This window comes from Podarcis raffonei, chromosome 13 (assembly GCF_027172205.1).
Source record: "Podarcis raffonei isolate rPodRaf1 chromosome 13, rPodRaf1.pri, whole genome shotgun sequence".
Classification (NCBI taxonomy): Eukaryota; Metazoa; Chordata; class Lepidosauria; order Squamata; family Lacertidae; genus Podarcis; species Podarcis raffonei.
Genome location: NC_070614.1, coordinates 515,350 through 541,767, shown reverse-complemented (window position 1 = coordinate 541,767; position 26,418 = coordinate 515,350). Strand labels below are relative to the sequence as shown.

General features: G+C 47.1%; 1 protein-coding gene across 2 annotated transcripts; it reads left to right on the top strand.

The window, feature by feature from the left end:
• Window positions 1–2,266: 2,266 nt before the first annotated feature.
• On the top strand, window positions 2,267–26,096 carry LOC128400778 (beta-crystallin B2). 2 transcript variants are annotated; one of them, XM_053363264.1, is made up of 6 exons: window positions 2,267–2,311; window positions 18,239–18,310; window positions 20,862–20,980; window positions 21,884–22,016; window positions 24,291–24,433; window positions 25,720–26,096. In XM_053363264.1, the coding sequence occupies exons 2-6, from the start codon at window positions 18,260–18,262 to the stop codon at window positions 25,886–25,888; spliced, it is 615 nt and encodes a 204-aa protein (XP_053219239.1). In that variant the 5' UTR covers window positions 2,267–2,311; window positions 18,239–18,259; the 3' UTR covers window positions 25,889–26,096. The 2 variants fall into 2 exon arrangements, with proteins under 2 accessions (XP_053219239.1, XP_053219238.1); XM_053363263.1 differs by lacking the exon at window positions 2,267–2,311 and adding an exon at window positions 16,078–16,281.
• The last annotated feature ends 322 nt before the right edge of the window (window positions 26,097–26,418 follow it).

Genomic DNA, 26,418 nt, shown 5'->3' with positions numbered 1-26,418 from the left:
CTCTGAATGTTCCTATGGCTTGTTCACTGGGAGCAAAGGTAATATAACCATCAAGACACAAGTGATCTTAAAACACATGGGGAAATCAAAGTCTTCACCTTGTGCCAAAAAAGGCCATAATGCAAGGCTGCCAGTACTTAGCATTGGTTCATCCAGTTTTGCCCTTGCACTCACATCAGCCCAAGCTCCATCCATCATGTCTCTTAGGAGGTTTTTTGTCACACACACACACACACACACACACACACAGGGATATGCAAAAGTTCATACCCAATACATAGTATATTTTTATAATACACTGAAATAAAAGAAATGCTTAATCTAAAATGGAATGGAGGCGGAAAAAAGGAAAAAGGGGGGGAAAGGGAAATAAAGGTCTGGAGGTGGTCTGACCTGCCTGCCTTCCAATTGAATTAAGATTCTCATAGGGGTGGGGTCAAAGTGCCACCCCCAAAATCTCCTGAGCCCACCAAGTCTTGGAGATTTGAGCCATCAGGACCCCCCAGGCACTGTGCCAGCTGTGGAGGGTGCCAATGGGCATGCCAGTATGGGCATGCCAGTAGGACCACCTTCACATTCCAATGGTCCTAGACTCAACATTCAGGTAAAGTTTGGTAAAGAAATTTCATACATGATAGAAGTTTACAAAATATTGCATGACATGAGAGTGGACAAAGAAAGGTTTCTCTCTCTCCTGACACTAGAACTCGGGGCCACATCCAATGAAGCTGAATGTCAAGAGAGTCTGGATGGATAAAAGAAAGTCCTTCACGCAGGGCATAGTTTTCTTTTGATAAACTGTGGAACTCCCTCCCACAGCAGGCAGGGATGGCCTCCACTAGCCCTGCTGGCTCTGTTCTGCCTCCACGGTCAGAGCCAGTGATTCTTCCAAAGGCCAGTTACTGGAGACCCCAGGAGGGGAGCATCCTGCAACTGGGGGCAGATCGAGCCAAGGGAGGGTACACTGCATGGAGCCCCTCCGCAGCTTCCCCCGCAGCTGTAGGGCAGCTGAGGTGGTGGGCAGATGCAAGCCCCATGCCTCTCGAAAAAGCCGCGCAGAGATTGCAGGCAGTCCGCCAGCCACCTCCCCCTCAGGAGAGATGCAGGTCCCGTGCCTCACTTTGGAAGGGGGTGAGGGGTGTGTGGGAGTTATTTTAGGGTTGCCGGGTGCCCTTGTTTTATAAAAACACACATATTTTTGCCATTTTGTCACCCCCCTCAGTGATTACACCCCGGGTGGTCCACACCCACTGCATCCCGCAGGGCGGGGAAGAGGGCGTGCTGGACAGCTGCTGCTCCTGGCTGCCCCCCTTGGCCTTCCTGGCAGTTGGGCGCTGTGGCTGGGCTGGCGAGGGAGCCTGCACACACCCCCAAGTGCCCCGATCCCGCTTGGTTGTGAGGTGCTGGCTCTGCCTCTTCCGGACCCTGCTCAGGGTTGGAGCCAGGATGGTCCACCAGCCTTGACCCCTGACGCTGCCCGGCCCACCTCACTGCCTACGCCTCTCTGCCTCTCTGTTGCGCCTGTCAAGCTCAGGGCCCTCTTCTTTTTTTGATCCTGGGCTAAATGGTCTTACAGAGCAGGGGCTCTTCGGATGCCCAGGATGTTTACAGGCCTCAACATCATCTACAGTCATACCTCATGTTACTGACGCTTCAGGTTACGTGTTTTCGGGTTATGGAAGTACCCGGAAGTACCGGAACCCTACCCTTCAGGATGCGAACGCTGCGGCTTGCAGACATTGCCTCCGTCATGGATTACGTGGATTACCCGAGGTTCCACTGTACGTGTGTTTACAAACCGTGACATGCCATTCTGTGTTGAGGGTTCCAATCTGCTTTGCATAAAATGAAGCTCCGTGATCCACATTTGCTATAATGAGAAATCTTAAAAACTGCTGTTGCATGTTCTCCTTTTGGTCACAGGCAGGAGCCAGCAAATTTTTTTAGCTGCAGGCCGGTCCACTGTCCCTCAGACCTTGTGGCGGGCTGGATAAGTGGCATGGGGGGGAGGGAGCTGGAAAAAGAGGCAAGGGGGGCCAGCCGCTGCGCTTAGCTTCCCAGGGGCACAATCCATAGCACATTTCATTTCAGTGGGCTTCAAGCGCTGAACAAGCGGCCTTGAAACGATTGCAGCTTACTTGCGAGTAAGCGTCTCTTTAGGGCTCTTAGTGTCTGCGCATCCAATGGCAGGGCAGGCTGCTGCTACGCACCGAGACGCGGCGTCTCCTGGCGGTGCAGGTGGAAAGGTAAAGTGGACTTCCGGAGGAGCGAGGCGGGAGGAGCCAATCTCTGCCAATCAAACGCCGCTGAGGTAAACCAGGTTTGATTGGCCACACCCTTATAATCCTAGCAAGTGTTATAAGCTTATCAAGACAGACTAGCTTCCTGACGCTGGGCCATTAAGAGAGCAAAGGAAAGGGGCTCTGTGCCAGATAACAATGGAGAGAGGCTCCTCTAGTTCTTAGACAGGAGGACAAAGCCTAAGTTTGAGAGCAGGCCAATTGGTGCCAAAGAAGGATAGAACTTTCTTTATGTATGCTACGACAGCAGCAAGAATACTTATTGCAAAGTATTGGAAGACTCAAGATCTACCCACCCTGGAAGAATGGCAGATGAAGGTGATGGACTATATGGAATTGGCAGAAATGACCGGCAGAATCCGAGACCAGGGAGAAGAGTCGGTGGAAGAAGATTGGAAGAAATTTAAAGACTACTTACGGAAATATTGTAAAATTAATGAATGTTAGAAGGATGTTGGATGAAAAGTTATGTGGTTTTTAGCTACAATGCTACAAGGAGTATGAAAATATTGGATTATTAATAGACAAAAATTTAATGTTACATTATTTTAAGATTAAAGATTAGGATAAGTAAAGAGGGGAAGGATTTGCTGAACTAACAAATTAAATTGGAATACAAAAAGGGAGGTTTGAGGAGGTTCGGGAATTAAGCAAATGAAAGAATGTGATGGAAAGATGGAATTGTTTTTTATTTGTATTTTTTTCTTTTTTCTTTTTTCATTTTGTAAAACTCTAATAAATATCTTTTAAAAAAAAAGAGTTTGAGAGCAGTGTGTGCTAGAGGAAAAAGCTGCAGGCTGGAAAGGCAGAGCTCTCTCACCCATCACCCATGGTAGATTTATGCTTGAATCCAAGGCTGTGGCTTTGGGATAAACAAAAATACACCTTTGGGGTGTTAATACTGTGAACCCCTCCATCCTAGACTCAGGTTATATATATTGTCAGGGGCTCAGGAGCAGAAGCACAGGGGACAGAGGAAATGGAGAGCGAAGGGGAGGAATCCGAGGGCAGCGTAGGGGAGTATGACAGTGACCCGAGAGATTCCATGAGCTTCTCCAGCGAATCAGAAGATTCCCAGAAGGGGGCGCCGATGGTCAGGGCAAGGGGGGTCCCAGGGGGGATGCACCAGAAGCAAGGGGCCAGCGGGGACTCCCAAAGCAGCAGCGGGGGATCAGGACCAGCTTCCCCACCAGAGCGTAGTGGGGGGGAAGAGTCACATGTGTCAGGACCAGCGTCTCCTCCAGCGGGGAGAGAAGATGAGTCAGGGCTGACCACGCCTCCATCGGAAAGTGGGGGAACGGAGGGGAGGTCAGTTCCAGCTAGCCTCCCCGAAGGGGGGAGCAGTGACAGCAGCAGTGTAACGGTCAGAAGGAAGGTGGCAGGCTGGGCGCGCGCACCAAGTTCAAATGTACAGGCGCGCGGGACAGCAGGAAACCCGGATTGGGAACCAGGTCCTAAAGCCCGCCGGAGGGAGGGGGAAGATTCAGGGGACTCAGCGTCAGAAGAGTCTAGGAAGGGCGAGACCCCGACGGACAGGCAGACCCAGAGGAGGAAAGAACAAAGGAAGAGGTGGAGCAAGGCTAGAGCCTTAAACTGGTGTCAGGGGGGAGGAGATTCAGACGGAGCTTCAGCGGTCTAGAGTTTGAGACGTAGGGCTGCACGCTGAAAGTTAAACTGAACTTCAATAAAGACTTTTATACTTAACAACGAAGTGGCGTTGGTCCTTTGTGAGCTGGGACCTCGGGCAGCTCTGACAGTAAGCTCCGTCTCCATAAAGTATTCAACCCTCGCAGCGTGAGTTGGCGCAGCGAGGGGCAAAACTTGGTGTTTTGCGAGCTCACGAAGATAGGCAAAGATGACTACAGAGGAGAAGGTGACAGAACTGCAAAATGCAGTCACGACGCTTTACGCAGAAGTAGAAGCATCCAGGAAAAGAGAAGAAGAAGCAGTAGCGCTCTGCCGGGATCTGCAGACCAGGTGGGACCATTGGGGCAAGGAGGGGCTGCCAGGACCCAAGCCGGAGGGAGTTGGCCTCGGGAAGAGGGGGGGGCAGCATAGTAGCCCACTTCGACGGGAACCTGCAGCAGTATCCTAACTTCAGAGCAGACATAGTTTTCGCGCTCAATTTGCTTCGGAAAGACTTTAGAGATGAGGAGGAGAAAGTAGGCTTCATAATAACTCATCTGCATGGGGAAGCTAAATCGTGGCTGCGCACTTTATGGCGCGAAAATGATCCCGCCCTCCAAGATTCAAACGCATTTATCGAAGCTATGGATGCTTGTTTTAAATCAACGGTAGATGTGGATGTGGCCAGGAGGGAAATGCATGGGCTGAGGCAAGGCAAAGCCACGGTGCGACAATATCACTCCCGCTTTTTTGCGTTAGTAAACGTGCTGGGCTGGCAGAAGGACTCCGCTGCTGTCAGGGATCTGTTCTGGGAGGGGCTAAATGGGGCCGTGAAAGATGAGCTGGCAAGGGGAGAAAGACCTAAAAGCAACACAGAAGTCGTCCAGAGGGCGCTGGCGATAGGGGTGCGCCTGGAAGACCGCCCTTGGAGCAGGGAGGAGGGACGTAGGGCAAACACACCAGCCAGGACAACTCCCTTCCTACCTAGAGAGACAGAGCACGCGCAATCCACGCCTCCACTGGGGAGGGGAGAAGAGCCGATGGAGATAGGTGGTGCCAGGGCTCAGACAGCAAGCAGAGCCCAAACACCAGGAGCAGTCAAGGCGAAGGCTCCTAGAGGGAGCAGGAAGTGTTACATCTGCGACAGTGCACAGCACATGGCCAAAGAGTGTCCCCAGAGGATCCAGAAGCACACTGCAGCCTCAGCAACAGTAAGGGGAGCACTTCAGCAAGGGGAACAGCTGCAGGGAAACGACGAAGCCTGGTTGGAAGCAGAAGCACTGGGGCTCAACCAGGCGAGTCAGTGAAGCAGTCCCCAGAGATTTTACAGCCCACAGAGGGGTCACTCTCGGGGTTTGTCACAGACCGCTCCTATTGGTGGGACAATCAACCGGAGGTGGGGTGGAGCAGGGAACTGCTGAGGGGGCCCTTATACGCAGCCTCACCCGAGGTACCAGGGGGAGGGGAGGACATGGATGTGTTGGGGGAGGATCCTGGATTCGAGCACGACAGCAGAGAGATGGAAGCAGAGGAAATCGACGTCGACGAGCCCATTGCGGGCGGGCCAGATCCCGCTGGCCGGCTGCACACCAGGGGGAGAGAACGGTATCCCGCACTCACACCCACAGCACTGGAGCGCCCGGAACCCACACCCGAAGAGGGGGAGGGGGGAGGGGGGGCTTCGAGGGGTGGATGGATGTCAGGGGCTCAGGAGCAGAAGCACAGGGGAGAGAGGAAATGGAGAGCGAAGGGGAGGAATCCGAGGGCAGTGTAGGGGAGTATGACAGTGACCCAAGAGATTCCATGAGCTTCTCCAGCGAATCAGAAGATTCCCAGAAGGGGACGCCGATGGTCAGGGCAAGGGGGATCCCAGGGGGGACGCACCAGAAACAAGGGGCCAGCGGGGACTCCCAAAACAGCAGCGGGGGATCAGGACCAGCTTCCCCACCAGAGCGTAATGGGGGGGAAGAGTCACATGTGTCAGGACCAGCGTCTCCTCCAGCGGGGAGAGAAGATGAGTCAGGGCTGACCACGCCTCCATCGGAAAGTGGGGGAACGGAGGGGAGGTCAGTTCCAGCTAGCCTCCCTGAAGGGGGGAGCAGTGACAGCAGCAGTGTAACGGTCAGAAGGAAGGTGGCAGGCTGGGCGTGCACGCCAAGTTCAAATGTACAGGCGCGCGGGACAGCAGGAAACCCGGATTGGGAACCAGGTCCTAAAGCCCGCCGGAGGGAGGGGGAAGATTCAGGGGACTCAGCGTCAGAAGAGTCTAGGAAGGGCGAGACCCCGACGGACAGGCGGACCCAGAGGAGGAAAGAACAAAGGAAGAGGTGGAGCAAGGCTAGAGCCTTAAACTGGTGTCAGGGGGGAGGAGATTCAGACGGAGCTTCAGCGGTCTAGAGTTTGAGACGTAGGGCTGCACGCTGCGGCTGTGAAAGTGAAACTGAACTTCAATAAAGACTTTTATACTTAACAACGAAGTGGCGTTGGTCCTTTGTGAGCTGGGACCTCCGGCAGCTCTGACATATATGTATAAAGAAACCATATATCCTAAAGAAACCATAGTTTCTGTGTATCATTTCCAAAAGTTGACATGAACCCTGGGTAAGCATCTGGAATCTCACCCCCCTCAGAGATTGGAGAGGTATGCAACAATAGGCTTTGCAACATGAGACTATTGAGGGTGCTGCCCATGGAGTTATGGGGTGCGCTAAGGTTATTTGTTAAAGTACAGCAATGCAGTTAAAAAACAAAAAACTTAAATGAAGCTTTTAACTTAAAAACAAACAAAAATGTTAAAACAAAGTGGATTTTAAAGCTGTGCTTTAAAACAAAAAACACCAAATAATCCCAAACTCTCCAATGCTCTGCAAGCAGCATTTTAGACAGTCCCACTTCTTGCAAAGCCCACTGGCCCTATTGAAACAGATTTGTGTGTATGTGAATGTGGGAGAAAGGAGACATGGATCACTCCAATTTGTCTTGGTGCACACCCTTATTAGATGGCAATGTGCTTCCTTCAAAATGTGGCAAGTCACTTCCGGGTTAGCGCCAACGGCTAATGGCGGATTCCCTCCGAGCTCCGGAGGGAATCGGCTCCACAGGATCAGGGTCGTACCGCTGCGGTGACGCGGAGACCCTTAAAAATCACAGGCGGAGAAGCCTGTGAACCTGGTGACTCGGCGGGCACCATTTGCGCCCCCCCGACCTGCGAAGGAGCTTTTTTAAAGGCTCCGGAACGGGGGACGGGGTGAGCGGCGCGGTGCTGTGAGTCGTCTGCTTCTCCTGTCGAGTGAAGCCACGCTGCCATGGCCGGAGAGCGCTGACTTCTTCTTGTGATTTGGACTTCAAAATAACAACCCGTGAGTAGTACGGAAATTGGATTTTTAAAGAAAATCTTTTGATGAATTAGGCACGATCGGGGGAGGTGTAAACAGGAAGTCAGCCTCCTCCTCCTGTAAATAATCTAAAGCAAGGACCTGCTAACTAAGGTCGAGAGAATTTTTTCTTTTATCATTTGGCAAAAGACATTAATTTCACGATTTGGCACTAGAAGAAATCTTACTGGAGGATAAGACCTAATTTTGGGAGTTGAAGTGCCACCCCCCCGGACCCGGGAGTGATCCGCGAGAGAGCCTGTTGAAGGTATTGGAAGAGTTTGACAGCTGTCAAATTAGCTGTCAGACGGAAAAAGAGAACTTTGTTTCTGTTGCTTCTGCTGGCTATACTTGTTACAATTTGACTATATTTTGTTGAAAACAAGGAAGAACTGATACAAACTAATTAGATTTTTGGATTTGAACTGGAAAGAACACTAAGTGACCAAAATCCCTCTAGAGGGAGTTTTGGGACATTACAAGAATGGCTGAAGGAGGGGAAATTCAAGCTGAACTGGACAGAGTCTTTGTTCTCTTGGGAAAGTTACAAGGCCAAATTGATGTTTTGGCTACAAATGTTACAACTCTGGACTTAACAGTAAACAAATTCATTGAATCTGACAAGGAACCGACTCAGGAAGCTCATGCAGCTGAACAAGAAGAGAAACTTGAGAGCTTTGAGAGTGGGAAGAAAGAGATATATGGTGTTCCTGAGAAAAAGGAAGGAGGAGCTGTAATTTTACAGATGGTAAAGGAGAGCCAGAGGCCTGGCATGATGGCTGCAAAGGAAAATAAGAACTCGATGGTGAAAATTTGGTTTGAATTGGAGACTGAAGAATGGAGAGATCTTCTTGTGTGGAGATCTGAAGACCTAAGGATTACAAATCTGATTAAGGTGGAAGTTGGAGTTTTCGGGACATTTGGACTTAAAAAGAGTAAGAAACAAGACTTAGGCTCCACTTTTGAGTATGGAGGTCTGGTTGGAAGAAATATGGACTTTATTGGACTAGAGCTTCTCCGAGATTTGGTGTTTAATACTAAGGACTATCCAAAAAGCCGGCAGAGAGGAATTGAGAGAGAATTAAGAGCCTCGGACGTGAGATCCCCAGGCTGAGAGTAGATTGACTGATGGACGATTATTGGGAATTGGAACCGGGAAAGGGGGGGGGGATTTGGGAATCCAAAGGGTGCATAATTATAATTTGTTTTGTTTTTATTTTGTTTTGTTATTTGTATGAGAATTGAGGAAATCGTGGAAGGGAATTTAGGTCAACTTTAGAAAAAGGCTTTAAGAATAAGAACAGATGTATAATTATTGATGTTTATAAGTCATAAGTTATAAGTTTATAAGTTAAAAGTTTAAAAAGTAAAATTGGTTTTTTTAAAATGAATGAAATATAAAAAGGTTAAAAATTGGGGACAAGAACTTGTTGAACCAACAATTTGAACTGGAATACAAGAGGGGGAGGTGTGGGGAAGTCAGGAAAATATGTTATTGAAAATAAGGACTTTGAATTTTATGTGTTTTTAATTTTTTTTTGTTTCGTTTTCTTTTTTGTGTTTTTCTTTGATTTTTTGATAATGGAAAAATCTTAATAAATATCATTTTATATATATAAAAAAATGTGGCAAGTCAGCCCTGGGCCCTCTTACACTTTTGGCAGAATGGGGTTCTCTGCCCCTCTTTTTTTTTTTAAGTAATATTTTATTAAGTTTAACAATAGAAAAGTAGAACAATAAAAACACCAAGAAAATATAAAACACAACAATACAAACTTTCACGATACATAAAATACAAACATTTAACAAGAAAACAAAAAAAGACAATCAACACTCAAAAAGTAGAATAAGAAAAACACAAATCACTCTTTTCCAATTATTCTTCTTCAATTAACTTATTTTCCTGACTTCCTCATACCTCCCTTTTTTATATCCCTTTTTAACAATTAGTTCAGCAAATTCGTATCCTACTACTTTATCCTTATTTATTTTACCTCCCAAATTTCAAATTTTTATCTCTTATTACTAGAACCCCTTCATTTTAATTCAATGTCATCAGCATTCATACATTTTACAATACTTCTGTAAATAAGTTTTAAATTTCCTCCAATCTTCTTCCACCAACTCTTCTCCCTGGTCTCGGATTCTGCCAGTCATCTCAGCCATTTCCATACAGTCGATTACTTGCATCTGCCATTCTTCCAAGGTGGGTAATTCTTGTGTCTTCCAATACTTTGCAATGAGTATTCTTGCTGCTGCTGTAGTGTACATAAAAAAAGTTCTATCCTTCTTTGGAACCAATTGGCCGACTATGCCCAGGAGAAAGGCCTCTGGTTTCTTCACGAAAGTATACTTAAATACCTTTTTCATTTCATTAAAAATCATCTCCCAGAAAGCCTTAATCCTCGGGCACGTCCACCAAAGGTGAAAGAATGTACCTTCAATCTCCTTACATTTCCAACATTTATTATCGGGCAAATGGTATATTTTTGTAAGCTTGACTGGGGTCATGTACCACCTATACATCATTTTCATAATATTCTCTCTTAAGGCATTACATGCCGTAAATTTAATCCCAGTGGTCCACAACTGCTCCCAGTCGGCAAACAAAATATTATGACCAATATCTTGTGCCCATTTAATCATAGCAGATTTTACCGTTTCTTCCTCAGTACTCCATTTCAACAGCAAATTATACATTCTTGACAATATCTTAGCATTGGGTTCCAACAATTCTGTTTCCAGCTTTGATTTTTCCACCTGGAAACCAATTTTTTTATCTTGATTATAAACCTCTCTTATTTGAAAATAATGTAACCAGTCTCGCACCTTCCCTTTGAGCTTCTCATAACTCTGCAATTTCAGCTTGTCACCTTCCTGTTCCAAAATTTCACAATACTTTGGCCATTTTGCCTCCATATTAAGTTTTTTCATAGCTTTCACTTCCATAGGTGATAACCACCTTGGGGTTTTGTTCTCCAAAAAATCTTTATATCTTGTCCAGACATTAAATAGTGCTTTCCTGACAATATGGTTTTTGAATGTTTTATGCGCTTTAACCTTGCCATACCACAGATATGCATGCCACCCAAATACATGATCATAACCTTCAAGATCTAAGATGTCAGTGTTCTCAAGAAGTAGCCATTCCTTCAACCAGCAAAAAGCTGCTGATTAATAATAAAGTTTTAAGTCCGGCAGGGCAAACCCCCCTCTGTCTTTAGTATCAGTAAGTATCTTAAATTTTATTCTGGGCTTTTTGCCCTGCCAGACAAATCTAGAGATATCTCTTTGCCACCTCTTGAAACAATCCATCTTGTCAATGATTTGTAATGATTGAAACAAAAACAACATTCTCGGCAATACATTCATCTTAATAACAGCAATCCGACCCAGCAAGGAAAGCTTCAAATTCGACCAAATCTCTAAATCCTTCTTCACTTCTGACCAGCATTTCTCATAATTATCTTTAAATAAATTTGCATTTTTAGCAGTCATATTCACCCCCAAGTATTTTACCTTTTTTACTAATGTCAGATCTGTCTCTTTCTGAAACCTCTCTCTCTCCATTGGTGTCAAATTTTTCTCCAAAACCTTAGTTTTTAACTTGTTTAACTTAAAACCTGCCACATGACCAAACTCCTGGATTAATTCTAAAGCCCTTTTAGTACTAGGTACTGGCTCTTGTAATGTCAGTACAAGATCATCTGCAAAGGCTTTAAGTTTATATTGTTTTGCTCCGACCTGGACACCATGAATCAGCTGGTCCCTTCTTATCATATTTAGCAAAACCTCCAGGACCGAAATAAAGAGCAGTGGGGAAGTTGGGCAGCCTTGTCGTGTCCCTTTCTCAATTTTAAATTCTTCTGTCACTATGTTATTAACTATAAGTTTAGCCTTTTGTTCAGAGTAAATCGCACCTATACCATTTTCAAAATTTTGTCCAACCCCCATCCCCTGCAGATTTCTCTTCATAAAAACCCAAGAAATATTGTCAAAGGCTTTCTCCGCGTCTACGAATATCAAAACTGCTTTTGTATTAATATTCACTTGTAACTTTTCCAAGATGTTAATTACATTTCTCATATTGTCTGACAAGTGTCTACCAGGGAGAAAGCCAGCCTGGTCTTTATGTATCATTTCTGCTAAAACTTTTTTAAGTCTTTTAGCCAAAATATCAGCAAAAATTTTATAATCCACATTAAGCAGGGATATGGGACGATAGTTCTTGAGTTGTGTCTTCTCAGACTCAGTTTTAGGTATAAGTGTGATGAACGCTTCTTTCCACGACTCCGGCGCCTTTTCCCCCTCCATAATTTCGTTACAAACCTCCTTTAGTGGTTGAATCAAATAGTCCTTCAAAGTTCTGTAATATTTGGAGGTTAGTCCATCGGGCCCTGGAGATTTTCCTAGTTGCATAGTCTGTATGGCACCTTCAACCTCTTGTCCTGATATTTTAGAATTCAACAATAGTTTATTTTCTTGAGAAATTTTTTGTAATCCATTGGTTTTCAGAAATTGATCAATTTTAGACTCTGTCTAAAATTATTTGTCTGTCTGACTTGTCCATATTTGTCGATACCACTCCATTCATATCTCCAAGCATAATGATGTTATAATCCATAAAGTCCAACAACGTCTCATGCAATTTCATAAAGAATTCTGATTTCCCCTCATTTGGTGCATAAACACCTACTATCAAAAATTTCTCTCCTTGGACCTGTATTTCAATTACCACAAATCTTCCTTGTTCATCTTTAAGGACAAATTTTGGGGATAAACTTTCTTTCGCATAGATCACCACTCCTCTCTTCTTAACTTTGTCTGATGAAATAAATTCTTGGCCCAATCTTTTGTTGATCAATACTTTCCTATGTGTTCTAATCACGTGGGTTTCTTGCAGACAAATCAAGTCCAAATTTTCTTTTTTCAACAAATGAAAGATTGTTTTCCTCTTGTCAGGGGAATTCAGGCCCCGGATGTTCCAACTTAGTGCTTGCAGAGACATTGTATTGTTATTCTGTAGACCCTCCAACTGCTCCCGTCAGTTGTTCTTGATCAGTGGGTGGTAATGCTTTCTCTATTTTTTCCACGCCTGATGTTAGGTTCCCTATGTCCAGGTCTCCTGGTCTTGATATCTTCAGCTCTTTTTCCATCTCTTTCTGTAGGTCTTCCTCGTGATGGTTCAAAAATCTCACTTTGTCCTCCTCTGATCTTATCTTCACTTTTTTTCCTTTATAATTGAAGGTCAAACCCTGAGGGAACTCCCACCTGAAAATGATACTGTTTCTTCTTAACAGTTGGACTAAGTCACCGTAGTTAGCTCTCAAATCCAGTAAATACTTTGGAATATCTTTGTAGATTTCAATTCTCAAATCTTGTATCTCCAATGGATTCTTATAATGAAGGCTCAATAGTTTGTCTCTCTCTTCCTTAGATCTAAGTGAAATCAAGCAGTCTCTCACTTTGTTCTTTCTTCCCCCTTTGCCAATTCTGAAGGCACTCACTATCTTGAAATCTTTATCTGGCTCAAGTTCCCAAAATTCCTCAAACTCCTGTGTAAGAAAATCACACAAGTTGCCACCTTCCACGTCCGGTACTGCCCTAATTCTTAAATTGTTCTGTTTGTCTCTAAGTTCAATTAGAGATAGTTGGGCCTTGTGATCTTCCAGTTGCTTATTAATTGGAGGTATCTTTCCCTCTATCTCCGTCACCTTCTCTTTCGCTTCTTCAGCAATTTTCCTTGTCTCTTTAGATTCCTGGAGCAGCCGGTCAATAGCCTGTGTATTGGAGCTAATGGTTGTAGTGTTTAAATCAATTTTAGCTGACAACTTTTCCAAAGCTCCAAATATTTTGTCAAGTGATGCATTTAATGTCTCATCAGGGCCTACTCCCTTTATTCCTGTCTGCCCAGTGTCCTCTTTTTCTGGGAGAGATGGAGCTGGTATCGACTGTCTTTGTTGCTGCTGCCTCATTTTTATCCTTGTAGATTTTTCCTGGGGTTTATCTTGATCCATAGCTCTTTCTTAAAGTCCCAAGGTCATTCTCACAACTTAACTTGTTTTGTTATGAGAAAGTCTCCAAGCCAGCTGCAGTGGAAATTCCCCAGTTGTATCCCAATCCTCCTCTAGGGGAGCACAATGGCAACAATGCTCTTTTCAAAGCAACTTTTGACTAAAGGCAGCAGTATCTCTTACTTTCCAATTCTCCCATAGAATGGCAACAGTTGCAAAGAGAGTCCTTCAAATTCGGTTCAAATGCAGATTAAACACATCAAGTTACAATGTCACTAAACGGTGCAATACTTTCCACTTTCCTGGCAGACCAAAGTCAGGGATTAAGTGGTGGTCTCTTCTTTCCTTCCACTTTTCCCTTCAAAGGTACATTCTCCCCCCCCCCCACTCTGAAGGGGGGTTCTTAGATCTGACATTAAAATTTAGTCTTCTTAATCAACTTTCACAGTTCTTAGTTCCAATAGTCTTTGCTTTAATACTGTCTATAAAATCGGAAGACGGACTCCCTTTTTACGTCTTCCCCGCTTCAGAGCCAAATTCAAGTTCTTTTATTCCGATCAAAGGAACAAATCCTTTGATCTTTCTAACTTTAGAAGATCTTACTCACGGGTTGTAGTTTGAAAGCCGAATTTCAAAGAAGAAAGGACAGCGCTCTCCGGCAACAGCCGCAGCGGCTTCACTCCACAGAAGTAGCGATCGACTCTCAGTGCCGCACCACCCCCGTTCCGCTCCGGAGCCCCTCGCGGGGTCCCTTTGCCAATTGGGGGGCGCTTTTGGCACCCGCCGAGTCCCACGGCCGCAGGCTTCCCCCGCCTGTGGTTTTTTAAAGGGTCTCCGCTGCGCAGTAGCGGATAGACCCGATTTCTGCGGAGCTTCTCCCTCGTAGTTAGAAGGAGACTGCCATTGCCATTGGCACCGCCCTCCGGAAGTCCTCTGCCCCTCTTTTCTAAATGGACCCAAGCTCTTTGTGGATCTGTTGAGAAACACCAATTAGAATAACCCCGCAATGTTGCCTTATTTCCATTTGCAGTAGTTTTTGCAGGGTGCAGAGAAAGAGAGAGAGAGAGAGAGAGAGAGAGAGAGCGCTCTTCTGCTTCAAGAATCAAGCACAAGAAATGTGTAAATGTATCTATGGATCTAGCTATCCATGCCACAGTGATGACTCCCAAATATTATCATGATTTGGTGTTATCAAGAATAGGGAAACCCCACTACTAGGCCATGAGTATTGATGGTTTCTTGAAACTGGGCAGATCCCACACTATCTGAGCCTAGTTTTGCCCCATCTCAGTTATGGGGCATCATGTGCCCACCTGCAAGCAAAAGACATAATGGGCAAGAGGCACCAGGAGACCACTTCTTGTGATCAGCCAACCTGGTGTCTCCAGACGCTGATGGACTCCTATTAACACCAGTCAGGATGGCCTGAGGTCTGATGGCAAAAGGCCTTGGACTTTCCACTTAGTGGTTAAGAGCTTAAGCTGCAGAGGTCCAATCAGGTTTAGCTTGTGAGAGTGTTGCATTGGTGGGTGGCTATATTTGAGCTGTTTTCTTTTTAGCATAATTTACAATCCCCAAAAAGGGGTACTTGTCAATTGCCAAGGAATAATAAATGATAGGGGTTGAGATCCCCCTGGGAGCCCCAACTTTATGGGGCTGAGAACAGATCACCCCCCCCAAAAAAGTATGCAGGAATGGGGCTGAGGCCTCCCAATCTTGATTGGCTGGGCCCTGCTGGGCCTCCCATCAGCAGTGGTGTGCCCTGGTGGGCTATCTCTGGTGGCATAGGGCCCTGCCGGGCCTACCTGTAGTGGGCAGGCCTCACAACCTCCTCCCAACTTATGAGACATTGTAAGTGTGTGTTGCACATGTGATGTTACACACACATGTCGAACCCCCCCAGTGTCATGCGGAACTCGATGCCTCTGCTCTCCTGTAAAGAAAGACTGCTTTGTTTGCAACGTTTTAGTTCAGAGAAAGGGTGAGAAAGATATGGCATGAAATATACTTTTAAAATTATGCCTGGCATGGAGGACACAGATAGAAAAAAACTTTTTTTATTCTCTCTGTGCATCTCCTTTCAACCAGAACTCATAGACATCGGATGAAGCTGAATGTTTGAAGATGCAGGACAGATAAAAGAAATGACTTCTTCACGCAGCGCATAAACTATGGAACTCCCTCCCTCAGGAGGCAGGGATAGCTACTAACTTGGATGGCTTTAACGGAGGATTGGAGAAATTCATGGTGGAGGAGAGGGCTCCCAGTGGCTCCTGGCCACAATGACTCTGCTCTGCCCAGGAGGGGAGAGTGTTGCTCTTCTACTTGCATATTGTTCGCCCCTTTCCCTTTGGAGCCCTTGGGCAGCCAGTTGCTTCAGTAGATGGGTCTCCCTGTGGTTGCTTCTTGCCAAACCAGCAGGGACTGTGGTCTGAGCAGTGGGCAGAATGTGTGCACAGCTGGAAAAACCCATCTTCCCTTAAAAAATAAACAAACAAAACTCCAACTTTGCAATTGCTGACCTTGGCATTTTTATTTCTATTATTTTGCCTCCTAAATGAGCTATATGGGTGTGTTGGGTTTATCAAAGAGGGACAGTCTCTAAATCCCCAGGCTGGACTGAGCTGGGAGCAACATTGTTCCAAAGGGATGCCAGGGGGGGCTTGGCAAAGATCCTGCTGAGGTTGACAGAAACTCCCTTTTCTTGCCAACAGGCCTGACAAAGAGAGTTGCTCCAAAATGAAAAGCTCATGAAATAATTCTGCCTCTTGGTCTTTAGCAGGACAAAGGGTCGTGACGAGTCAGCTGATCTGGGTTTTCATTGCCCTTTAATCCAACATTCTCGATTTTGATCACACATTCGTGAACTCGATAAATACTTCTGGTGCATTAATGTGCCGGCTGCCTATAAATTCTGGTGCTTGGCTGCAGCACTTCCAGTGGCATAAGCAAACTCTGGTGCAACTGGTAAGCATCTTATTCTTTTTTTAAATCCCCCCCGCAAAGTTTTAAAGCTGGGGGGTTTTGGGGGGGTTTGTTATATTTTTTTTGGGGGGGGTCCTTCTTCTTTCCATTCCAGGTATGAATATCCTGTAAAGGAAATCCCAGAAGGAGAAATTAGAAAGCAGCTCTCTAGTTCTCAGCCGGTCTCAGCTTCCACTGAGGCACCTCAAGTTAGGCATCCAATATATTTGTTCCAACCTGTCCTTACCTATGCTTTGAAAATTCAAACAGGAGAGCTGCCTCCATTGCCTAGGGAATATCTGTACAGTGGTACCTCGGGTTAAGAACTTAATGCGTTCTGGAGGTCCGTTCTTAACATGAAACTGTTCTTAACCTGAAGCACCACTTTAGCTAATGGGGCCACCGGAGCATGATTTCTGTTCTCATCCTGAAGCAAAGTTCTTAACCTGAGGTACTATTTCTGGGTTAGCGGAGTCTGTAACCTGAAGCGTCTTTAACCTGAAGCGTATTTAGAGAGGCGGAAGAGGGACAGCAGCAATTGGGAGGGGAATGCCCTTTGGACAAGAGGGAATTGAGACAGGCAAGAGTGGTTCACAGCCTGCATTAAGCCATGCTAAGTGCTTAAAAAAGTAAAGTAAAGGACAGTTAAGTCCAGTCGCAGACGACTCTGGGGTTGCGGCGCTCATCTCGCTTTACAGGCCGAAGGAGCTGACGTTTGTCCGCAGACAGTTTTCCCAGGACATGTGGCCAGCATGACTAAGCCGCTGGGACCGAGCAACGGGAGCTCACCCCATCGCGGGGATTCGAACCACTGACTGGCAAGCCCAAGAGGCTCAGTGGTTTAGACCACAGCGCCACCTGCATCCCTATGCTAAGTGCTTAGTTGTGAGTAATTCCTCCTGGCTAGATATGTCTGTGTCTGGACTGTTTGGGTATTTCCCAGCACCTTGGCAGCAATCAGAGGGTGTGGTCGCCACCCCCTATAGACCCCCCCTTTTTTCTTTTGCAAACTGGCTGATTCCCTCTCCCTTTCAAATGTATATATTTTCTAGCTTCCTTTTACACAGCAGTCTCTTTAAGCCTGGCAAGTGTTTGTGTGGCCACCTGCAAATGGGGACCTTTCTGTTAGGTTTCCTATCTAGAAATGTATATGATGGGAAAGGGAGCTGGTTGCAGTGGCGCTTTATGGCTGCATTGCAAATGAAGAGAGCCAAGTAGGGACAGGAGAGCAAGTCAGTTTCTGCCTAAACTGCACTTCCCCAAGTGATTTCTGGACCAAAATGCAACTATCTTTCAAAATTTGCACTTCTCCGAGTTTTGCGGTGCAATTCTCCAGTCCTTGAAAATGTTACAAAAATGCATCTATCTATCAGGGTGGGGGAGAGGAGAGAGTATCAGGGGGCATAGCTTGCAAAAAACATACATGTTAGGCACAGCTGCATACGTGACAATTAGGGAAATGGCGCACTAAAAGGATGACTAATTTTCATGAGGACTCTTTAAAATAAAAAGTGCAGATTGGTGTGGAGAACAGATTGGGGCAAAAGAAAAATTGAGAGAAACTGAAACTGACAGACAGATCAATCCTCTGTCCCTGCTGTGTCAGGAGATTGTCTCTTGCCAGCTCTGCTGCTCCAGCTACCTACCTCCGAGGACTAGTAAACCCAGCATTGGAGACAGCAATGCTTCTGAATACCAGTTGCTGGAAATTGCAGGAGGGGAGAGAGCTCTAGTGCTCATGTTCTCCTTGCAGGATTCCCATCTGTTTGGCCACTGTGAGGATAGGATGCTGCACTAGATGGAACCAGCCAATGGCATTGCCGGGTTTCTGGTGCTCATGGAGCAGAGTGACCTGAACTTCCTCTGGGATGGCCCCTACCTAGCATTGTGTTTGTGCAATTTCTCCAATGTGGTGACTTTGCCCTCATCCTTCTAATCTGATGTGAGGTTCTCTCCCCAGGGAGCAGCTCAACCACTTTTCATGATGGCTTCAGACCACCAAGCATCAAAACAGCAGCAAGCCAGTTCCAAGGTCAGTAAAGGGCAGGCCAGGAAGCCCAGAGGGCTTGCAGCCCTGCAGAGGCTCTCCCTGGAAAGAACTCAACTGGGTGGAAAATTCCACTGCAGATCCAGAATCTTGCGGGGCAGCAGGAAGCAGTGACAATAATAGATTTTGGTCAAATCTTACATTTTATCAATAAAATGAGAACCTTTATAACAGGGGAGATCTTTCCTGTAAACAAAGGAGGTGTAAGATCAACAAAGAGTATTATAGCTCCTCAAAGACTAATGAATGCATCATGGCACAAGCTTTTGTGGACTTTTGTGCATAAAAGTGTTAAGTTGCTCAGAAGGCAAGCAGAATGCAAAATAATTAGCCCACCATTTCTACCCTGACTAGGAGAAAGGTAATCTCCATCTTGCTGGCTTCTGTGCAGAAAGAGAAAAGCAAGCCTGGCCGCCTTCCCCATCAGCACCACAGAGAAAAAGGCAGGAAGCACAGGAGCTCCAGCAAGCTTTGCAAAGTTCCCGAATGCCTCTCCTCCCTCCCAGCCCTCCTGCCAGGGTCACAGGAAGTGTCCACAGACAAACCCTGAAATGAGCTTGTTAATGCTGGAACTGGTTTCAGTAACAAAGCCATGTTACTTGGTCTTTTGCAGCAAAAACGTCCAAGAGATCTGAGGCATCTAAGGGCCAATTTTTGGAAACCTGATTGTGTTTCAGTTCTCACTGGTCATCTTTTTTTACTCTCTGCTGTTGTGGTGGGCAGGAGGGGAGGCCTTGGGTCTATTATTTATTGCATTTATAACCCACCTTTTTCTCTAAGGAGCTCAAGCTGACTTACATGATTCTTTCTCTCCTCACTTAATCCCCACAACAGCCCTGTGAGACAATGGCTGCCCCATGAGCTTTATGGCTGAGCTTTATGGATTTGAACCCTGGTCTCCCAGGCCCAACACTCTGACCGCTAGGCCACCCTTGCTCTCTCCCAGTGAGCCTGGTAGATGTTATGTATCTACCCTTGCTTTCCCTTTGGCCTGCTCCTCCTCCAGGCACTAGCATTCCCATCTTTTAGCTGGAACCTCAGTGGTTGGTACAATCCATGGAGGTCTTGGGCCAAAACTGGATAACTAGGTAGGCTAGGGAGGAAATTGGTGCAGGATGAAGTCACTCACAGTTAGGCCTGTCAAAAGAATGTTACAGCATTGCTTGTAAAGTCCTGTTGCAATGTCCCATTGCAAAGTCCTGTTTCCTCCTGTGAACAGCCCAGGGAGGTCCATGAAGGAGGTACCCACCACCTCCTGCTGCCATCCCAGTATCTGCTTCTCAGCAGGAGGCTGTTTTTGAAGGTGCCACTGGAAATCATGTCCTCGGTACATATTTCCACCTCCTTTGAAGTGTAAGTATTCTAACCCCTTCACTTGACCTGCTCCACTTGCTCCCTGCTCCAGGACTGAAAGGGAAATCTGGAAGAGGGAAGTTTATAGGAAGGTTCACTGACTTGATGAAACCTGAATGCAGCCAAAATTCCTGGTGGATCCACTGGCAGAGGAAGAGGAGTGTGGAGGGAGCGCACTGCCGCCGGCAGCACAATCCTGGTGGGGTGCCATCGCAGCTGCCCCCCTGCCTGTGCTGGGCGCCACGTCCCCCGCAGGTGGTGCACCACACCTCCAGGACGCGCACCAGCCCCGCCCCCGCCTGCTTTCCGCCAGTGGGTGGATCATGACATTTGTAGCTCAGAGGTAGAGTATCTGCTTTGCATGCAGAACATCCCAGCTTCAGTCTTCAGGTAGAGCTTGAAGAGACCCTCCCTGAAACCCTGGAGGGCCACTGGCAGTCAGTGTAGTACTGAGCAGTGGCCTAGCTGGGGGGGGGCTGGGGGGTTCTGGGTGCCCCCATGGCAGGTGAGGCAGGAGCACAGGGAAGATGCGCCCAGTCAGGGGTGGCACCCCATTCCCCCTGTGGCCAGCGAAGGGGCGCCCCTTGGCAGGCCAAGAGGCGGGGGGGAGGCACAGCCGCTGCAACTACCTCCCCCCAGGGCGTGACCCGGGACAGAAACAGTGGACAGCAGGAGAGGTGAATGAGGCCTCTCTGCTCCTCTCCTCCGCTGGCCTCAGCATGTGATTGCACCCCCCATGCTGCATTGCAAGGCTGCAATCCGACAGTCACAAAGGCGCACAGGGCTGCCAGGCACGCGCCCTTCAAATCAGCCCAATCAGACTAATTGCAAGCAGCTGCTCCCTCTGTGCCCCACCCCCTGCCACTTTGTGCGCCTGCCCCGGGCGGCAGTAGCATACGCTCTGCCATTGGTCCTGAGCTAGCTGGACCAGCGGCCCAATGCCATATAAGGGAGCTTCCAATGTTCATACCCAGACACAGCTGTTCTCTCCATCTGTACGTTCGGCTAGCCACACCATGATGATTGCACCAATCTGTCCTCCTCTGTTCCTGCCTTCTCTGCCTATTTGAAGGCAGCTTCCCCTCCAGATGTTTGGATTGCAGCTTTCACCAGCCACCCAGCATCAAAAGGCACCCTGAGTAGGGTATCAGGTGTCTGTCTGTCTCTCTTTCTCGGGTTCCAGATTGTCGTCTTCGAGCAGGAGAATTTCCAGGGTCGCTGCCATGAGCTGAATGCGGCTTGTCCCAATTTGAAGGAGGTTGGGCTAGAGAAAGTGGGCTCCATCCTGGTGCATTCAGGCCCGTAAGTCTCCCCCTGTGCGAACAGGGGTCAGGAAAGATGCAAGGGCAAGCTTCTGTGCCAAGGTGGGGTTGGGTCACACAGCTAGAAGGAGCTTCGTTTTTGACACTGCACAATTTCATGCAAGTGTCTTGTTTCTCCTTCAAAGGGCAAAATGAGGAGAACCTCCTGCCTCTTCAGATAATTATCTCAGATAGCCTCTGAGGTGAATCATGCTCCAACATGACTGTCATTTCAATGATGAGCAAATATGACACTCTTAGCCCTTTGTGGGAGAGGGAATGATGTATTTGGAGGAATGAGATTCCTTCAGCTCCAACTTTTATTTTAATTTTATTTCAGCAATTTTTGTTAGGGTGAGGTTTTGGGTTTGAGTTTATGAATGTATGGATCATTTGAGCAAGTTTGGGGTTATTCTGGGTTTAAGGCTGTTTATTTCCTGTTAGGTGAAGAATAGGTTGCAAATAGCAGAAGTAAATAAATAATTGAATTAAAATGTTGGAGTAGTTCCCCTCCTCTACACCAGAGGCATACACCAGAGATTTTCTTCTAAATCTGAAGTGAGGACAGATAATTTATCTGTACAGTGGTACCTCGGGTTAAGAATTTAATTCGTTCTGGAGGTCCATTCTTAACCTGAAACTGTTCTTAACCTGAGGTACCATTTTAGCTAATGGGGCCTCCCACTGCCACTGTGCTGCCGCTGCACAATTTCTGTTCTCATCCTGAAGCAAAGTTCTTAACCCGAGGTACTATTTCTGGGTTAGCGGAGTCTGTAACCTGAAGTGTCTGTAACCTGAAGCATCTGTAACCCGAGATACCACTGTACTGCCAAGAAAAAGTTAGTTCTGCTCCAGCTGATGGAGATTTTTGTGGGGGGTGGGGGGTATCTCTGTGCTTTTCCAGATGGGTTGGCTATGAGCAGGTGAACTGCAAAGGGGAGCAATTTGTCTTTGAGAAAGGAGAATATCCCCGCTGGGACTCGTGGACCAACAGCCGGAGGAGCGACAGCATCTCTGCCTTGAGGCCCATCAAAGTGGTGAGGAGGTGGGGAGGGGAGGGGGACATTCTGGCTGGTGGCGGGCAGCACTCATGTAGTGAAGGTCCTGGGCTGGATACAAGAATGGGCAGGTTTGGCTTCATGCCTGGTGGAGTCACAAGGTTCTGCAGCTGATCTTAGAAGATTTTGGAGTGGAATCATTGAGCTGGGATCCCAAGAGTCACTCAGTCCACCCCCCTGTAATGCTCTCCTAGGGATGTGTGCCCAGCAACATCAAATTCCCCATCCCTGCTCGAAATATGATGGGGCTGGACAGACATAGAACAGATGGCAGCTTCAGCAGCAAAAACAAAAGAGAGGAAGGAAAGAAAGAAAGAAAGGTGCAAATGATGACCTTCATGTGCCCTTTGTGGTTTGTTATTCCAGTTGGAAGGTGGGTCATGGCTTTATCTGCAAAGCAAAACTCTGAATCAGTGACACAAGTCATGCTTTCACAGGAACCACTTGGAGGAAAGAGGGGTTTTGTGGGCAGGGGGAGATGTAATATTCTGGAACACAGAATAGCCTAGTTTTATGAGAGAGATTTCTCCCTACCACCACCAACCACCCGTGGTGTGTTACTGTTTGGGCGGCTTTCAATGATTAAAAATGCAATGCATTAAAATTCATGCATGGTATTTTCAGTGCTATTTTTTCTAGAAAAAGAGCCAGAACTCACCACGGACACCTCCCTTGTTCTCTTATAATGGCAATGGTGCCTACCTGAGAGGGACTGAGTTCCGGTTGAAAAAAAGCTGTGGGTATTTTAATATATTTTTATTAACAATAAAATTGCATGAAGTACATGGCATTGAAGTCCCTTCAAAAACCAAGAGCTGAAGTGGCTGCAGCAGAGAAGTCCCTGCTGCCGCAGAAATGTTCCGATCAGCAAGGAGTGGGCAGCCCTTGCCGGAAGCCTCCAAGGAGAGCTTTTCCCCCACCCCCTCCGGATCTCTCTGTTCATTCCTGCCTCCAAGGACCCCTTTAAATTACGGGATGTATTTCTTGGAGAAAGAGGTTTAGAAGAGAGATTCCTACTCTCTGGTAGGCATAATGGCGATAGCTACCAAGTACATTACAACTTGGTTAGATATTACATCTACCCTTATCCACTTTTAAACAAATGTTCTGTACAAAAATACAGAATAAAATCACAGACGCTTGGCTTTGCAAATAAGTGAATGTTTTACTCACAGAGTTTCCAAAAGTTACAACAAGAAAGTCTCCATCTGCTGGCGGTCATACAAAGAAGAGGCTCTAAAAGACTTTAAAATAAAATAATTTTTTTAAAAAAAAGGATCATTGCAGGCTATAAAATCTCCCTTTTGGAGAGGTTCAGCTCAATGGCAGCATTTGCAGAGCCCGGAGTCAAAGCTATATAGAAGAGAAAGACACTGAGGGGGGGAGGGGAGCCTGCTAAGCAACACCCACTCTGATAACTTGGGCTCAGGGTTAACCCTTTTATGCACACAGGTGTGTGTCAATAACTGCATATTACAGCATTTATACCCTGCCTTTTTCCCAAGCTGGGATTCAAGGAGGCGTCCAACATTTAAAAACACCATTATGAAATACAAAGTAATCCCAACAAGCTAGTTAAAAACCAATAGTTAAAATACATTAGAACACCAGCAATTAAAATGCAGTTTGCCCCGACAGCAGCACTGTCTGCACCTTAGTTTCCAAAGACCTGTCCAAACAGGAAGGTCTCAACCTGCCAGCAGAAGGATGACAAAGAGGGAGCCAGTCTAGCCTCTCTTGGGAGGGAATCTCATATTCTGGGAGCAGCTGTAGAAAAGACTCATTCTTGGGTCACCACCAGCTGTGTTTCTGATGCTGTTGGGACCAAGATCTCACTCAAAGATCTCAACCAAAGATCTTAAGACCTGGGCAGGTTTGCGTGGGGAGATGTGATCTTTCAGGTAGCCTGGGCCCAATCATATAGGACTTTGTAAGTTACAAGCAGCACTTTGAAGTGTGCCTGGAATCAGATTGGTAGCCTGTGAAATTGTTTTAACTGGGCTGTAGCATGCTGAGGTGGTCTGCATAATTTTCCCAGCCACCCCTTAATCCTTACAAGGATCCTATGATGTAAAGCTAATCCAAGGGTTTGAGCCCAGAGGAGTGGAGCTGGCATGCTTCTGCTCCTGCCCAGTGAGCCAGGGTTTGCACGTGGCTTTCCCCCCATGGCCTCCTTCTTCCTTTGCTCTGTCACCCTTCCCCCTGCCCTTGTGTGGCTGCCTCTAACCTTGGCCTGGTGCGGCTTCCTCCTAGGACAGCCAGGAGCACAAGATCGTCCTCTATGAGAACCCCAGCTTCACTGGAAAGAAGATAGAGATCATCGATGATGACGTGCCCAGTTTCCATGCCCATGGCTACCAGGAGAAGGTGTCCTCTGTGCGCGTCCAGAGTGGCACGTAAGTCCTCTGCCAGGCAGCTTGGTCAAGCTTGGTTGGCTGAGAGAGCTCATTTCCTAAAGATTCCTGGGTGGAGTGGCACAAAAGCCTCTGAGGTGTTCCTGGACTCAACTGAAGGCCACTGGGGTTTTTGCAGGACACCACTGGCATGCACCTAGAAACATATGTATCAGACCATTGGTCTATCTAGCTCAGTATTGCCTCTACTGACTGGCAGCGGCTCTCTTGCCCAGTCCTCCCTGGAGATGCCAGCGGAGATTGAACCTGGGACCTTCTGCTTGCAAGACAGATGCTCTTCTGTGACCCTCCATAAGGACAGTGCAAAAAAGGTGCTAGAGATGGAGGCGCAGGTGTGGGGTAGATGAAGAGGCTGGGCTTCGTTAGGGTCCAGTCTATGTCTTATAGGAAGTGCCCAGAGTCTGAGCCAGAGTGCTGCTTAGGACTGTCTACAATAATATTCCCCAACCTGGTGCCCTTCAGGTCTTTTGAATGACAACTCTCATTAGCTCTGACCATTGGCCAGGGTGGGAGTTATTGTTCAAAACACCTGGAAGGCACCAGGTTGGGGGTTCAGGTGGGGTCTTTCCCAGCCCTGCCTGGGGTGGGTTGAATCTAGGGCCATTTGCATGGGGGTCAGGGGCCCTATTTCTCCTTGATAGGATCGTGCAAATTCATTTCTTCCTTGAGTTCCTTGGGTTCACGTGTTACACTCAGGCCACATTCACACCAAACATTTGAAGCACTAGAATACTGCTTTAAAAAGTTGAGGCTTCCCGCAAAGAATTCTGGGAGCTGAAGTCTACTAAGGGCACCCTGTTCTCTGAATGGTTTGACAATCAGTCCCTCTTCCCAGGGAATTATGGGAATTGTGGCTCTGTGAGAAGCACAGGGGTATTCTAGCAATGCTCAGCACCCTTAACAGACTACAGCTCCCAGAATTCTTTGCAGGAAGTCATTGCTTCTTAAAGTGGCACCATAGCTCTTTAAATGCATGGTGTAGATGTGGCTCAGTCAAAGTGGCAGGCAGTGGCAGATCCATGATCATCCCCCCTGGATGGTGGAAGCATATAGAAAGGCCTTTTTTGCTTTTGGAAATAAACGAGATGCTGTTAAATCTGCTTCCAAACTTTTCTTAATGTTCAGTTCTAAATATAACAAATGTGTTACAGACTGCAAGCAAAACAGAGCAGAAAGCCCTGTCCACTAGCCAGATCCCATCACCTGGGATGAATAGGTGGGAGGGGACTCCCACTGTGTGCTGCGCTGACTCCACTTCCCTTTTGCAGATGGGTGGGATACCAGTATCCTGGCTACCGAGGCTACCAATACCTCTTTGAGAAGGGGGACTATAAGGACAGCGCTGAGTTTGGTGCTCAGCAGCCCCAGATCCAGTCGGTGCGGCGAATCCGGGACATGCAGTGGCATCAGAGGGGGGCCTTCCATCCTGCCAGCTAAGCCTCCCACTCCCCTTCGCTGCTGCCTCCAGACTGGGGGGGGGGGAGGTGAGAGAGTGCTCTGAGAGAGCCAGCAAGGGCCCTGACCTGGTCATCTACCCCCCCACCAGCTGGGGCCGCCTCTTCTGCACGCTCATGTGTGTGAGTAACTGTTCTTGCTACTGCTGTCATCACCATGGAATCACCTGAATAAAGCTTTGCCATTCGAACACAGTTCTTGGTCTTTTCTGTTCTACTCATGATACTCCTAGAATCATGGAATTGTAGCATTGGAGGGGCTCTCTGAGGGTCATCTAGTCCAGCTCTCTGCCATGCAGGAATCAAAGCTACGGCATCCTTGACTTCTGTTTAAATACTTCCAGTGAAGGAGAGTCCACCACCTTCCCAGGGCGTCCATTCCACTGCCAAACGGTTTTTGCTGACAGAAAGTTCTTTGTGAGGTTTAATCAGAATTTCCTTTCTTAGCATTTGAATCTACTGGTTTGGGTCCTATCCTCCGAAGCAGGAGAAACAAAAGCTCACTCCATTGGC